The following is a 17,279-nucleotide window of genomic DNA, read 5'->3' on the forward strand; positions in this document are numbered from 1 at the left end:
CCAGAAAGCACATCAGCGGAACACTAGGCAAACAGGACATTGGGGCGAAGTTATTGAGAGGCATGTGAATAGGCTGAGGAGCTGGGGACAGACTGGGACAATCTGTTCAGACCAGAGATCTTCACAATGCACAAGCGGGGGTAAGCTCATTTAGGCAGATCTCTACAAGTGAAAGGAACCAGACTGAAGCAATGGAGCTTCAAGGGCCTCCTGCAGTCCACATGGCAGCAAGGAAGCCATCGGCATGAGGCACAGCACGGTCTTGCGCAGGCTAGGACCTGTCTTGCAACATCAGGCATTTAACAAACATCCCAGCATCACATAAAACCCAAGGGGAACAATGCAAAAAACTGACTGCCCTCTTTGGCTGCTTCAGACATACCATCTGAAGTGAATAGAAGAGCCAACTGAAGAAAATTACATTTCCAGAACTGTTACAGAAAGAGGAGCCAAACAACACCTAACCACCACTATGGCACACATGCAGATTCAGCGACTAGGTAGAACTATCCCTTCCTCCTCTGTTTATGTAAGTTAAAAAACCCCCAAAAGTGGTGACAAATGCCATTCCTGAAAACCCAAAATATTCACAGGTGGAAGTGGGAAGTATTGCTCCATCAAGTTTGTAATGGTCAACAGCAATGGAAGTACTTCGGAGATTCACTGTGCTCTCCGTCCTCCCTCCACTGGGAGAGCAGGTGTAGGCAACATGGGTCAGAAGTCACAAGACGATACCAGTACCCACAGCAGATCAAACGGACTCTTGGCAGAAGACATTAGAAAGTTTGAATTCAGTAAGATGTTAATAGATTCTAAGAAAGATTTTTAAGATTTTAAGAAAACTATGCAGACAGCTTGAACAACAAAATTTGGCAAGGGATAGAAAATACATGACAGGATAGGATGTGAATCCGTAGATTTTACTTTAAAACTATTTAAGGTATCTAATCTGTTCTTTTAACATAAATGGACATCCAACACCTCAGTGTCTTAAGCTTTCTGAACCAAGTCAAACTCCCGGGTACAATGAGAAGAAAATCTGCATGCCTGTCATTTGACAAGGCTTGGAAGCAGGCTTTGTTTTGTTCTGTTGTGAATCTGAACAGCAAAATTTCTGGTTGCTTCTACTGAAATTTTAATGAAAAAAAAGAATGTAAGGTGCTTTTCTCCTCTTTAAATATTTAGTGACACCAACAATATTAAGACAGCTTGAAAGGGTCTTTAAGTTCCATATTACTCAACTATCTTTACAGTTACATGCTGAAATACTGCAAGATTCCTCTCCCAACCTCGGCTTCAGAAATGCTGAAACATAGCATGGAATGGAGAGAGCTCAGTTTATCCTAATGTAGAATAACACACCGCACCAGGGAAGCATGGATAATTTAGATACTGCTTTATTTGAAGACAAATAACAGTGCTAAAGAGGCTGGGATACCAGGTTGGAAAGAGTTGCAAGAAATGTTCAAGTCCCACAAGTAGGGATACTCATCTTCTTCCCGTCAGGAACATTCAGTTGCGAGGTGGGTTGCACAGACAGGAACAAGCCCACAGCCTGAAAATTTTAGTCACATCTGTAACTCCCAGGGAAAGGAAGCCAAAACTCTTGTGATTTTCCTGGGCTCTAGATGACGGAACAATGGACAGAAACACTCTTTCCGAGGCTGCCGTTTCAGTTTTTCTCTTGGTAAGTGGAGAGGATACATGGATCAGACTAGGGGCACGGGTGACATTTACAACATCCAGCCAGGCATTTGCTTCTCCCGTTAAGCAGTAAAATGAAGGGATTTTTGTAATAAGGCTTATAGATGATGAATAAATATAATAATAGTATATTTTCTGAAGAATAACTATTTGTTTTGCCATTTCAAATTAATGCGTGGTGGTTCCTTTGCACTTACCGTTCTTCAAAACGTATGGCTATTACAGTGAGAAAAGGAGTCCAGAAAGAAAAAATTCAATGCTACCAGCTAACAGAGCAGCCTGTATTTTGTCTTCACATTTAACATTTCAGGTTTCAGTCTGTAAAGGAGACTGATGTTTTATAAATTCTTATCTTGTCCAATTTAGAGTTCCAGCTACAGATTTATAAAAAAAAATTTAATCCTAATCTGAAAGAATTATTTTCCAACTGTCCCATCAGTTTCTGCAGCATATTAAAGGATTATGAGGAAGTCAGCACAAATCATTGAGAGATTACTACAGGAGGCAATAATTTCCAGTCAGTCTTGGATTTAAGGATTTATATGAATTTGCTGGACCAACTTCAAGAATTTAAATGCTTTTTTCTGCTATTAAAATGAATTTTGCTGAGTTTAAATCCAGACCTATGGAAGTGGTGTTTAAGGTTTAAACTACTTATTAAGAGATTATCAAAGGCCCTGCTCTCCAAGGTTATTAGTCTGATTGCAACCAGGACCGGATTATCAGGAATTACTGTTACCAGGAACCAATGCTTTTTAACCAAAAGCACGATGGAAGTGGCTGTGTACCATCAGCAGAGTGACAGAGCAGACAAAGCAGTAGATGAGGAGGGGAACTCCTGCCAGCTCCTCCTGCTGCTCTCACAGCTGCTGCTGGGGAAGCCTGTGAGGCTCCCTCACCTACCCCGTGGGACACTGACCCAAAGAGCACGTCCTCCAGTTCTCCAGAACTAATGTGTCTTACCCTTTTTGTTTAGGTTTCAGTTTTTAAGACATGAACCTCACTGATCCAAACACAGAATTAAGTAGCATGGGCTCCCCAGACACATCTAATGTTCCACATTTTTATGCACACGAGGAAACTTTTCACAAGTATGTGCCAGACAACAGTCCTTTGTACAGTACTCATTGTTACTTACAATCTTTCTGCAGGCTTATCCTCTCACCCAGTTATTACATGATTAATAAACGTCACCACATTTTAATTTTTTTTTTCACAATAAAGAAGCTGAGCTACCAGAAGACTCATGTTATCTCCAACCAACTTCATTTAATGAACATTCTCGTGGGTAAAATGACATTAAATAGAGTATGTTATTCTGGATTACTACAGCAGTTGTTGCCTTTAAATGGACATAATCTCTGGGCAAGAGAGGAAGGCTAATTCCTCTCAAAACCAGAACTACTGGGTTGAAGAATCTGTAAACATTATCTCATGCTCCTTTTCAGTCATCTTCCATACAGCTCAGGTAACAGCTTTGGGATCTTTACTGCCCTTTGTGTAGATATTAAAAGGAGCAAAACATTGAAGTAATTAATTTTTAAATATTTACTTTTTTTAACCAAACATTTATTAATTCTTTAGCCTGGTAGACAAGGCAGAATTTTAAACAAGAAGATATACAATCAGAAAAAACCCAACCACAGCCAAGATCCAAGTTTAAAAAGTGCATATTTCTAGCTCTGATCGTTCCAAATATATTTATATGATTATTTTGGAGATATCTTAAGCGTGGGGAAACAATAAGGACTAATAGGAAGTAATACAAAGCAGGAGACACAGAGAGATCAAGACTTTGTAAGAAATTACAAAAAAAATCTTTTTGATTACAGTAGGGTCACTCTGGGTCTGGAAGGGGCTGGGGGGGAAGTCAGACTGATTCTTCATTGTAACAGCATACAGCATTTATGCTATCACACTATGCTCTAAAAGTAACAGCTCGGCCTAGGAGGAGGTTAATACTAACTCACTTGGCATTTTTTCCTGCAGAACATTTACCCTGAGAACTGAAAAACTCTTTGAAAACATCCCAGAAGTCAGAGTACACAGAAAGCTGAACAGAGCTGGTTGTCCTCATTCCTGAAGTCCATTCATTTTTTTTTTTTTTCAGGATGAAAAGGGTTTTTTATTCTAATCTACTGCTTCAGTGGTCCGGCCAAGGCTCACTGCTCTCTCTTGGTGAAAATCCAAGAGAGTGTTTGGATGAAGGTTATAACAGTAATTGTGCCCTATTCATCTGCACAAAAAGAGGAAGATTACTTTTAGAAAGATGGAGGTTCCAGTATAATTTTCTGGAAATGAACAGGCCTCCACTAAGGTATGAACTTTTTTTTTTTTAAAATACTGCCCCCCCCCAGCTACAGACTGCATTATTTGTTTTACAGAATCAAGGAACCTGCTGTTCCTTGACCTCCCAATTAAGAAAGTGGTCTCTGACCACAGTAGCATGTTCTTTAAACAAATCACGTTCCATTTTTGGAGTAAGACCATATTCTTAATAATAGTCCCAATTATCACTTACAAGGTGCAATTGCTGTCCTACCCATACCGCCAGGTGTACTGGAGTTGTTTTGGTTTTTCTTTGGTTTTTTTGTTTGGTTTTTATTTTTTAAATAGGAACAAATACATACAAATTGCAATGAATAAATTCTAATTATGAGATAGACAAATCATGTAACTCTGAATTCCTAAATGGAATTAACAATTTGTAATAAAAGACAGATCTTTAGCTCTAAAAAGTTCACAAAACTTATAAATAATGCAATTTAACACAGTGAAAAAGTTTTCTTCCTCAAGAAGTGATTAGTAATGAAATGGAAGAGAGGCACGATTTACGATTGACATAAGGAAACAAAGGCGTTCAACAGCACTGTTTTCTGCATTTGCCTGTATTCCATATCCAAATCTTTAACTTAAACCAGCACCTTCTGAGCTTTTTCTCCTCCATCATCCAGGCACACAGTGAACATGAAGAGCTGCCTCTACCGCCCTAATTTTTCAAATAAGATAGGAGTGTCCCCTCCTATAAACTGTCCCATGGCTACAGGGTATTACACTGAGGTAATGGGTCATCTTGAAGTCAAATAGAAGTTAGCACAGAGAAGAAAAATCTGTTAATACCATCTCACAGCTCCTTTGAAGCAACAAAAATTGGACAGTTTCATTAACAGAAATACACAATTGTTACCTTTTCAGTAACAGGCATGCTACTTGGCATTCTGATTCAGATTTTCCACAAGCGAATGAGGAAAAATGGGTCTGTATTTAAATAGATGCAGTGAATCTCAAGACAGGCCACTATGGATCTTTCGAGCGCTGCCTGCAGGCTCAGCTGAGGCACATACATCACTCCCACATGGCCCCATACTTGCAAGATTCAGAGGAAAGAAAATACAGAAATCATGAACTCCCTGAAGTCATCTAATTCTGCTCACAAACATATTGCATATATAAATAATGAACATGGGCACAAATGGTTAAGTAATACTTAAAAGAAAACCTAAAGGAATAATGAAGTAATGTAACATTTAAAATTACTTTAAATAACTCACCATCACTTTGGAATTAAAATGCTGGCAAAGACTCTGTGAAATAGATTTTATAAATTCTAACAGTTCAACAAAGGAGACTTTGTCATTAATGCTTAGTAGATACAAATACATTATTCATTAGTAGAACTCACATTTGGGTTTTATTATACTCCGTAAAATATACAGGAATCTTGAAGTACTGAAAGAGTGCAGGTAAATACAGTATTCAAGCAGTCACTATTTCTATGTACATGCTCATTAATTCTTCAAAAACCCCACAAAATTATCAAATAGATCAAAATATTGTCCCGTGTTTCCACACTATGTTCAGAAAACCAGCTGATAATTTACAATATCATAAAGATTTCCAGTTTCACAATACAAAAAGGATAAAAAGGAAATTGGAATCAGTTTGTAGTAATTTATTTGTACTTTACCAGGACATGCAAGGATTCCTTGCATGTACATAAACAAATTCACTTGAAAAGTAACAGTTATAGTTAAAGCAGAGCCAAATAAAGTAAATATTCATATTTAACAGACAAAACTTCAGCTTACTTATGTCAGTTTTTCATTCTTCAGGCAATTAAAAAAACCACAGTAGTCTGTTATAAATTAAAAAAAAAATTGGGCAAGTCTGAACTACATTACAGGGACCTGTTTCTGCTGTTTATTTTCTAAATGGAGCACAACAAAGATACACAGCTCTTCCCACAGACCAGACACTGTACTTTTTTCTCTAATAGGGAAATATACTTTTAAATTCACCTCCCCCCCTTGTAACTCCAGGATTTAAAAATAAGAAAAGTGATAGGGATATACAAGTTTAATCTTACATACAAATTTATGATGTAAGGAAGTGGGAAAATTATTGAAAAGAACTCTCAATCACAACAGGGTTATCAAGACATTTCAATTTTTTATGCAGTTTCATAGTTTGAAGTAACTAGTGTATTTTTAAATTAAAAAAAACCTTGATCCAAAACCCAAGAGTTAAAAAAATCTAAAACTGTGCAACAATTACTGCTTCCCTCCCACATCTCCCACCCCTTCCCTTGTTTATTACACTGTACATTTTTCACCCTGACTTCACCTTGTTAGCTGGTTTAGTATTATAAAAGTATGACAAGTTCATTTTCATTTCACTTAAAAGAAAACAAAACTTAAAAGTACATCTGCTTTCTTTCATGGAACATTTAATAGTGTCGGAAGGCTTTCAGATGATTTAAAAAAAAAATAAATCAACATTTAAAACCAAATCTAAGCTTCTTTTCCAGAAGTAATTAAGGTTTGGTTGAAACAACTTCTCAAATAACCTATTCCAGTTTTCACAAAAATGTATTTAATTAAAAAAAAAAAAATCTTTAAGTTATTTGGTCCTTTGGCAATTTGCAGCACAAACAATGCCTACTGTACCAAACTCATTTATTGCCTTCAAAATGGTTTTAGTTTTATTGATAATATTTAAATCTAGCTTCCTTTGTTGTACAATAGTGTTGTTCATTTACAGCAAGTGGGGTGCCCAGATTGCAGAAATTATTCCTGGCACCAGAAACAGAATGGTAGAACACAGTTAAATAAAACAGTTTTGACTTTTTTTTTTTTTTTTTTTTTTTTTTTTGCCATGGATTCCAAGTATTTATTCAAGAATTTATGCTTCTTCTGCAAAATATGCTCTTAAAAATCTTCCTGGAGTCTCACAGATTTATTTTTTTTTTTATATGCAACCACAATAAAAAACATCTTCTCAAAGGTCTGTCCTCCTCCTTTTGCATTCAAACACTGATAGCTTTTTTCAAAAGCACAAGTCTGACTTTCCAGCATGAGGGTTCGTTCACTCTTCAGACCTGCAAAATGTAGCTTCTAATAGGTCTCAGAATCTGAGTCATTGAGTTCGTCTTCTTCTGTATACGGGTAGCCACCTTCCCTGCCAATGTTGTTGAAAGTACAGTAAGAACTATGGTCACTCCTCATGATTGGCAAGGAATCGAAGGTGACAGTTTTTGAGGTGTTGGTGTAATGATTAATGGCATTGAATGTAAGGGAAGGTAACGTGCTGCTCGATGAAACAGGCATCATCGTGGCGAGAATGAGAGCTAGGCAATCAGCCACGTCCTTATTGGGAGCACAGGCCAAAGCTGGTGTGTAACCTAGAAAGTCAAGAAAAAAAACCCACTTTAATTTAAAATAAAGACACCGTAAAAATTTCTCCAAGATCATGCCACCTTTCAGCTGTAAAAGTATATTACTTAGTTCTGCACCATTTAAAAAAAACCAAAACAAAACCCATAGAATTAAATGCACTTATCAATCAGACTTTTTTAAACTTCCGGTTACAAAAACAACCCAGAAGTTAGTGGGCTTTGGAACAGAGACAGGTATTGTTTTATTAAGCACAGTCAGACACTCTAGGCCAGCAAAAAAAGCCTGGATTTGAAAATGGTGAGGAAGTCACTTGACTGAGAAGGGACAACTAATGGCAGCCAACAATGATGGGTGAAGGCATTCACTAGAGAGCTCTACAGCTCAACTACAAGAAACTACAGCTCAACATGTTAAATATTTATTCATCCAGAAGCTTCCATATTCATCACGGACAGTTATTTTAATAAGACTGTCCTATCTCAGTAACAAGCTGGCTAAAGCATCAGGGCCAGGTAACTGAAAAGGCAGTGTACAATTTCAATCAACCTACACTGTATTACAACATACAGTAATATAAAGCCAATGTCTAACTTTTATTTGAGGGATATCAATTAAGAAATCTGCAGAAGTTTGAGGAAACACCAGCTGGATTAGCAGGCTAGGACTACACCTCTTGGTTACTGAACTGGTCTGGCCAAACTTCTTCTGCCAGGCAATGCTACTGTGGCAGCCCCCAAATGCAGGAGGACTCGGGCTGCGCAAGGATTTGCAGTCAGGTCACGTAGCTGTGAAATCTCTTCTGCGTAACTGTGGCTCTACTAATCCTCCAACATTTCTCCTTTTGCAGCTTCCCCCTTCCCTATCTACTTGCCTCTACTCATTAAACATCAAGAAAAATGCTTCAAATTCTTTTCAGTGGAGATCTGTGCATTGCTCCTGCCTTAGGCTTTAGGCTTAATCATTCAGCAAGGCACCTGAGGATCAGTTTTGGCACAGGTCTTGGGGTATATCTACAACACCGAGGCACTGCCGTTGGTGGTGACAACAGCAGCTCTAGAAGCAGGGCAGTCAGGTAAGTGCAACCACAGGTAACAGCTAATTCTGCTGCCAAGACCAAAGTTCCCTCTGCCTGGCTCCACACAGAGGTGGGTGGCAAGATCACCCTGTAGCCCCCTTGCAGTACCTCGTGCTGCATGCGGTAGATGTGCGATGGGTATAAGCTCAATAGGAAGACTCATGTTCAGGTACATTTGGAAGTCTGAAGTCCTGCACTACCCCCAGTCCACAGCTTACAGGCGTACAAAATCCAGGTAAAAAGTACACAAGTAATTTTAAATAATGATGGCTTGAAAGCAAACCCCACAATGGATTTCTATCCAGACCTTCGGAAGGTGTGGAAAATGAGGCAGTGCCCATTCTACCAGCAAGTGTTTCAACTACTAAGGAATCATCTTTATTGTAGAAGTAGATCCAGGTCAAGTGTTAGGATAGAGCTCAGGAGTAGTTATTGTGTTGTACAATTGCACAGAAGTTTTAAACAAGTAGGCACATTATGGAAAATAATTGTAGCTAGAAATTAAGAAAACAGCAAGCTGGAGACAGACAGTCTCGCAGTTGAACTATTATTTGCTCAGGACAGACCTTGTGATTGATGCTTGGAACAGAGTAAGACAACAGTCCCTGCCCAAAGGAGCATACAATCCAAGGAAACACACAGATAATTCAAGCACAAAACGCACCAGCTGACCATGCGATAGGGCCGTACAGAAGTGCAGCGCAGCAGATGTTTTCATTGTTAGTAAGGTATCACAGCACTTAAACAGCTCAGAGTTAACAGTGACAGTCTGCAGAAGAGATACATTTTGAGAGGTTTCAGAAGCAAGGGCCAGAGCTTGCTACACTTGGATGAAGACTGCATTTCAGGCACGTCAGGCAGAACAGAAGGCTCAGCATTGATACTCAAATGCACACAATTTAATTTCTACAGTTGCTGCAGATTGTATGAAGGTAAGATGACACAGAAAGTAAGTTTATTCAAGCTGTCTGTACTCAACACCATTTCTTTCACTAACATGATTTGATAAAAGCTCAAAGAATTAAAACAAGCAGTCACCAGCTACCTTTGAGCATCCCAGTTCATCATAAAAAACTAACAGCCAATTGAAAAATGAAACAGATTACTTGTTTCTTTTAAAAGTTCTCTAAGAACAGTATTTATACTAATATTCGATTGTAGATCTTAAGCTTCTGGCTTTCATAACTAGGAATGAAATATCACAGTTTTATTGCCTTAGACATAGCAAAATGAAGTAACTGCTTGTACCATGAAAGACTGACATCTGTGTGCTCCACCACTTTATTTTTGTTTATATTATTTTAAAATTGTAAGAACAAATTGTATTTTTATGTCCCTTAAACGACTGCAAACTGCTCATTCACATCAGGGCAACATAGGTATAAATACTCTTACTCACTTCTCATATAATGTTCCCCATAATCTGTACTTGTATTTGCGTAAGCTTTCACAGGACAAAAAAAATATCTCACTATCTTCATTTATAGACAGGGCACCAGAAGCAGAGTGAGGTGAAGCTGCTTCCTTGCACAACAGAAAACAGAGCCTAAGTGGTGGAAACTGCCTTAAGACCAGGGCTGCCCCTGCCCAAATGCAGAGCTGCTCCCTCCCCTGGGGCTTGAAAGTTTCCATGAAGGCGCCTACAGGAAAACTGGAGGGTTATTAATGAGGTCAGTGCAAAGACAGTTCTCAAGATAAACTGAATGAAGTCTTACACTTGAGAAAGAGAAGAAATTCATCTGAGGCATGAGTCATCTTGTAAGCATTTACAAGAAAAATTCCTTCCAGAAAACTGGAGATCTCCAATATAAACTAGAATATGAGTAAAGGAAGGCAGACTGTACCAGGAAATTTAGCTAGCCTAGTAAGTTAATTAGTAAGAAAAAAACTAAAACAAAAAAACCTTGAAAAGTTGGTTGAGTGACCAAAAATAAAACTTCAGCTGGTGTCAAATGAAAGAAAAAGCTAGCAATTTCTTTTAAGACAGGTAAAATTGCATAAACAATGTAAAATTCAACAAAATTTTTGTAGATGCAAGTGATGCCAAAGTTTCATCAAGACAGGTGTGGAAACATGGGAAAAGAACTTAAAGATTTGAGTGAGAACTGATACAGAACTGAGAATGAACTGTCAACACGACTACTTTTGGAAAGTATACCCAGACAGTTAATTTGCTGTTTCAGTTCCATTTAATCTTTTGAGAACCAAGAGGATTATATTTTTTTCTCCAAAGATATTAGTTCTTAAACATCTCAAAATGTGATCTCACCACATTAAGAGATGCTCTATAACAAGAGCAGTATGACTTCAAATCTAGAGCTTTAAATATCTGATAAATTATTTATAAACTGAAAGGCAGAGAATGGGAGTGACGTTAGTTTTCTTCAAAGCATTTTTGAAATGTTTTTCAATCATTTTCTGTAGTCCAGATATAGCAGCAGAGAACTATTAAGTAGTTTTATACAGATATAGATACAAATAGAGACTGCTTGTAACGCAGCCTCTATAGAAAAGGACAGCTTCAAAGACAAAAAGGGAATCATCACTCCACACCAGCTGAGTTTCTGCTGGTTACATGTTCTATATATCAAGACACGCTTCCACATAAAATACTAACTCAAACTTTACCTCCAGTTTCACCTAATTCTAACTGAAATGCCAGGCTTGCGTGGCAGATCACTGTTCTTATCTGAGCTATGCTAAAGTAAGAGAATGTCAGTGTTGTGGTGCAAAATATTCCAGTTCCTATTTCTTCAGTCTGCTTTGCTAAACAGATAGCTTTCACCTCCCAAAATGCATGAATCATACTTTTTTAATCCTCTCTAATAAAAAAAATAAATCAAAGGTTCTCCTAGATTTTTACTTTATTAGAATTAACGTATGTAATTTTTTTTTTCTTTAGAAACACTTATACTCTAGCAGCAGATGCTAAAAATCAAAGACAAGGAGACCTAAAGCAGAACCTGGCTATCACTACTGCCAGCTTTTCCATTTAATATAGAAGTTACACTATGGAAATCAAGCAGACTTTTGCAATAGGTTTAGCAAGCCTGCTGACGTACTAATACTTCTAAGAATTAAGAAAAATTACAGTGACAAGTGAAATAGATTGATAAATCCCATGAAAGGTTTCCCTTTCTCTCTCACAACTCAAACTATTCATCACTTTGCACATACTGTACTTCAAGCTGGCGAATTCATCCAACAGAAGAAGAATTCATTATGAATATTCTCAAGGCTGCTTAAAATTTTATAAACAAAGCAATTGTTATTAGAAAGAAAAGAACCAGAGTGAGGAACAAGATTAGGTAGCAGAGTTACTTTAAAATTTAAAATATCAGCAGAATTAAGAAGAAGTTTTAACATGTTGCAGTTAAATCCTCAGGCTGCCAGAGAAGTGCAACCTCTATACAAACAACGTTTTAGTCTGTTACATTAAAGATCCACCCTAACTGGCTGGCTGCACATGAAAAGCCCACAAAAATACAAACATCTCCAGTTAGCATGATGAGAAACAGAAATCAAAAAGATACATTTTCCAATCTTTTCATTTTCGGGACTTTCATTTAGCAGTTACCCCTGTCCCCTATTTTAGGCAAGGAGTGAACCTTAAATCACCTATGTCACTTTAAGCAGTGTAATTTAAGAAACACACAGAGAAAGTCACAGTAAACATTAAGAGAGGCAAAAACCTTCCAAACTGGAAATATAATTAGTACTATTAATTAGGCACAGTCCTTCTGGAAGAAAAAAAAACCAACCCAAAACATAAAGCCTGCCCCCCCCCAGCTATTGCTTTCATTTAAGACACATGGGGTATGGCATAAGAGCAGGAGCTCTCATGCTTTTAAAAGCACAGCTTCGGAGGACCACAGATGTCTTACATGAAAATATGAAAATAAGAAGTCAGTAGATCTAATTTTCCTTTGGTTTTACAAGCTATAGGATTTATTCTCTGTCATAAAGCAGTTACTTTTTCTTACTTCTACGTGCCAAAAAACTCTAAAGAGCCAGAAGCTTGAGACCTGTAATTCACACTTGCTTTTAAAAGCTAGCACCAGTATACCTACCGTGACAAAATGAATGACAATTCAATTCAGCTTCTTAACAGCTGAAAGTTATACTTTACTTAAGTATAGATCTATTTATATATATAGTATACATTTCACTTATGTAAAACATCATGTTTTCTGACCATTTTCAGTCAGTTTTTCCTGACCGTATTTCAGCCAAAGCTAGTGTATTTATAGGGTATACATTATAAAACTACAAACACAAACCAAACATTTCTATGCTGTGACCTGCGTTATTTTAGAAGTTTTCACTCTCGTTACACTTCTGCGGCTTTGCTAAAACGACCCATCACCAACACATTTTTTTCTATGGGGGAACCTACTGCAAGGGTTATATGAAATTGGCAAAGGGTTACTGCTTTCAGTGAGCTGAGTTTAAAACCACAGTTCCTTATGGGGAAACAAAGTTAATTTTTTCTTACCATTTTCATCTACAGCAAGTACACTTGCTCCCTTCCCTAAAAGCTCTTGAACTACAACCGTTAGTCCATTCCGAGCAGCAACATGCAGAGGTCTGTGAAGACAAGCAAACTCATATATAAACCTTAGAACAAGATATTAAGTAAGATAGGTACTTGCATCTAGTTAAATGATTATTGAAGTATTTATACTTGTATGTTATTTACACATTATAAAAATATTATAGATATAATAACTGAGATGGGAAAAACAGCAGATCTCTTTTCTTATTACAAAGAAACAGTACAATAACGATTGTGCGCTTTCTTATTATGGCACCACACAGTGAGGAAGTAGCTACCAGAAAAAACCTACCTGCTTAGAAACTTTATTATGTTAAAAAGTTAGAAACATCTAGTACCTTACTGTTGATAAATCCTTCACTGAACCGTTGTAACAGATACTGTCACATCTGAGAGTTACTGCGCATCGCTGGCAATCATCATTAGAACACTAACAGCAGAACAGTAGTCATATTTTATTGCACGTAAATGCTTATATGAGATGCAGAAGCATTTCATCAATCTGCCTGTTAGAAACCACTATACTCCCTTGTGACTAGACATAGAAAAATTATTTTACAGTATAATGCATGAAGCAAGAAAAGCAGATTATTTTTCAAAACCTCGAACTATTAACCATAGCTGTTTTGCACTGACTTGATCAACCAAGAAAAGTGTAGCTTTACCTCAAATATTCTAATTATATCTTTTTTCAAATACAACAGTTTTCAAAATTGGTTCCCACTAGCTTAAATAAAACCCTACCACCACCCAGCAGGAAACAGAATAATCAGCTTACTTCCCTTCTGCTTTATATTGCTCTTCATTCATTTTGAGATTCTTAAAATTGTTCGAATTAACTGTATTTTGATTTGGAAACAAGTGCCTTAACTTAGAGACCAGAAATACAAAAGACACAAATAGGGGTAGCTATATCTATGGTGCTTATATTAAAGTATTAAAATTCAAGAACTACTGCACACCACAGATACTGAAAAATGTACTGTAATTAAAATGATTTTAATATAGAGGCCAACAATTTTAATGTTTATCTTGTTACAAACTAAGACATTGTTTAAGCTGTTTAGAAATCAGTTTAGGTATTACAAAACATTTGCTAAACCAGTAATATTTTAAACAACTGTTAACATCTTGAAATTTATATAAACATTTCACAGAGGTGTGAATATGTACCTATTTTTCCCCATGACATCTCTCGATCAGACTATATGAGCCAAGGCAAGTGGGTGGAATTACATGAGCCTGTGGTAGCATACTTTCCCCCTTCTGTTTCCATCTCATTTTTGCTTTTCCTTCTCTCAAGACATCCCCACTTCAAGACAGAAATGAGGCAATCAGTTCCTTTCCTGCTTTCTGGTTATGTCATGCTGCCTGAGGTGCACCAGGGCGAGCAGCAAAAGCAGAGAAAGAAGTCTTACTATCTTAACTGCTTAGTTCAAGCAGATCTCTGGGAATAGCTGGAAGAACTGTAGGAGTTTGAACATGACAGATTCCACAAGTGATCTAAGGCCAGAGAAATACACGAGTTGCTTACAAGTTCCCGTGTTTTTTTTCCTAAATAGTCTGTGATAGCATTATTAAAGCAATCTAACAATTCATGTGCATAACTCAGCTACATATCAGGTGTCAAATATTGCCTATAACACAAATACATTCTTTAAAAGGAAAAAAACATGCGGAACAGTCATTTTAATAGTGCATCCTGACATACATTCCCCAGTATGACATACCACTACATTTTTAAGTTTTCCTTATGATTGTGTTAACAAAATAGGCTTAATTCTACTTGAGAGAAGATCTTCAAGAAGCATTAAGAATACTGTATTCTCCATAATAGTTAATAGAAAATAGTCATTCATCCTAGTAGGAATAGGTGTATTTTGCTAACAGAAAGCATGCTGAAGAATAAAAGCATACTTCAGCTAGGGTTTTTTTATTAGCTAGCTTTAAAGAGCAAGTCTTAGTTTACCTCAAATGAGTTGTTAACTGATGTGAATTTTAACCGAAAAATTAGATAATTTATAAAACAGAAAAATATTGGTTTACAGGTAATCTCAGTGGATTGCAGTAATTCCACACAGGATTCCATGAATCACAATACTGTAAGACTTATCCCCTGTGCCCAGGTAAAACTAGAATTTTAAGTATGAGCAAAACACCGTTTCACTTCAAGGCAGTTCAACTCTTGATACCTATTAAGCAATTAAAATTCAACCAATTTGGAAAAAAATTCTCAAAAATATTCCACTTTATGAGCAAGATATACACCAAAAACTCACTGTAAAACACACTCACTGCTGATACGTACGTTTGCAAGGCTGCATTGGTGGCATTGATAAGGTTTCTATCCGTAATCTTCTCCAGTATTAACAAGGCACTAGTTTCATGACCCTTAATACAAAACAAACATATAACAAATACTCTTTAAAAATTGCCTTGAATGCCTTTTCAAAGTAACAAGTTGACAATTGCAAACAGTGCATAACACAAAGCTCAGCACTGATAAGTCACACTAAGCACACACCTTGCTGCAAGCCAAATGGAGTGCTGTGTTCTTAGAACTGTCTTGCAAAGTCAGATCAGCTTTAGCACTGCTAACCAGCACCTCTGAGGAAATAAAGATTTGTATTAACTAAAAGCATATTCCTTAAAGTCTTAATGACTTACATTTGTGCAAAATGAAAACATATATCCACAAGAACATTAACTATAAGGCAAATTTACCCATAGTAAGGTTAACAAACCTAAGAGCAGAAATATATAAAGCTTTCTCTTTACCGACTGTATTCGTCTGTCCATTTTCTGCAGCCATCATTAAAGGCGTTTTCCCAGAAGAATCTACAGCATTTACTTGAGCATTGTGACTGAGCAGAAGCTGTAGACACTCAACGTGATCTGTAAAAGCTGCTGCATGAAGAGGAGTTCTACAACAGACCAAAAGACAATATGGCCATGTTCAGCCACACTTTCTACTTTATTCACAGGGGCATCCTGACTGTGATCCTGCAGATTCTAAAGACTGGACAACCCCTCCCTGCTGATCCTTTGAAATCAGTATTCCTGGAGTTGTGACTCCTGCCTTTAGAAAGTCACCTTCAAGGTTCAAATAATTCCCTCTATGTAGTTTATAATAGAGATACAATTTGAATCAGAAAAAGTAAAATATGCATCAAATACTACTCACAAGGTGATACAATTTAAAACATGCTCAAACTTGTCTATGTAATAAAAAGCCAATTCAAGTTTATTGAATCAGAACAGGATTCTTAAAAGCCTAGAATTTCTTTCTAGCACAGAATAAAAAAAAAAATCTTCAAAGAATAAAAACAGGAGGAAGGGGGAATTAACATAAGTAGCAAATACAAAAAACCCCAAATGATTTTTAGCAGAGCCACTCTATTACATTACAAGCATTCTTTCACTGTGCATTTACACTCTTACCTTCCTTTTGAATCTGTTGAATTTACAATACCAGCACCTAGTGTATCAATTAACATTTCTGCAGCACCTTCATTGTCATTTATCCTATAACGAATTAAACAGACTGTTATTTACAGAATGATAAATCTTTTGTTAAATACAGCAATGAAATCTATGAAGAATAATTTTGCACTTCCTTACACAGCACAATGCAACGGACTGAAAGAATTTCCTTCCATTTTCTGGAAAACTTCCTGTTCCAGGAGGAGCTCTACACAACTGTCATGACCTAAAGCAAATGTAAGAGTTAAGTATTAAAAAAAGGGAAAAGGTCTATTTATGGATTACAACAAAAATATGTATCTGATTTAGATTAACTAATATTTTATTGGAAAGTTTTGAAAACACACTGGTTGTATTCAATAGGGCTACATTTAGGAACTATAACTTCTTTGTAATTCTGAAAATCAAACTGGTATTTAACACTGTAACCTTAGAAGGGATCTCATGCTGTCTGAAGAAATTCAGAACACTTAATTTAGTTCTTTACACCTCCACGTTTCAAACTCTTCTGTACGTTCACCACTTAGTCTACATGAAAACATCTCCACCATTTGAGGGTTATTTTTGTTCCACTGTTGTCTTGCTAAGCCCGAAGAAAAACCAAGTCGATAATCATAGCAAAACCTTAAAAAGAACATGTTCAACCTATCAAATCATTATTTTCAAAATTCTGTAGCTTGATGCTGTACAGGTGGCTAACAACTGTAACTATGTTTGATCTTCAAGGCACATATGCAGAGAACCTTAGTTCAGCACTCACTGATGTCTGAAGATTTGTATTTTCACA

General features: G+C 36.8%; 1 protein-coding gene across 6 annotated transcripts in view; it reads right to left on the reverse strand.

The window, feature by feature from the left end:
• Positions 1–5,286: 5,286 nt before the first annotated feature.
• Positions 5,287–17,279, reverse strand: part of ANKRD28 (ankyrin repeat domain 28) — a 125,514-nt gene continuing 113,521 nt past the window's right edge. For 4 of the 6 annotated variants that reach the window (XM_074838380.1, XM_074838373.1, XM_074838366.1 and 1 more), the window contains 7 exons: positions 16,631–16,718; positions 16,451–16,534; positions 15,788–15,933; positions 15,534–15,616; positions 15,318–15,400; positions 12,950–13,041; positions 5,642–7,384 (listed from right to left, as the gene is read on the reverse strand). In XM_074838380.1, coding sequence (XP_074694481.1) covers positions 7,098–7,384; positions 12,950–13,041; positions 15,318–15,400; positions 15,534–15,616; positions 15,788–15,933; positions 16,451–16,534; positions 16,631–16,718 — 863 coding nt within the window. In that variant the 3' untranslated portion in view covers positions 5,642–7,097. Of the gene's footprint in view, positions 7,385–12,949; positions 13,042–15,317; positions 15,401–15,533; positions 15,617–15,787; positions 15,934–16,450; positions 16,554–16,630; positions 16,719–17,279 lie in introns of those variants that run through there. The other 2 variants (XM_074838358.1, XM_074838393.1) reach the window with 2 other exon arrangements.

Source organism: Strix aluco, chromosome 1 (genome assembly GCF_031877795.1).
Source record: "Strix aluco isolate bStrAlu1 chromosome 1, bStrAlu1.hap1, whole genome shotgun sequence".
In the NCBI taxonomy this organism is placed as follows: Eukaryota; Metazoa; Chordata; class Aves; order Strigiformes; family Strigidae; genus Strix; species Strix aluco.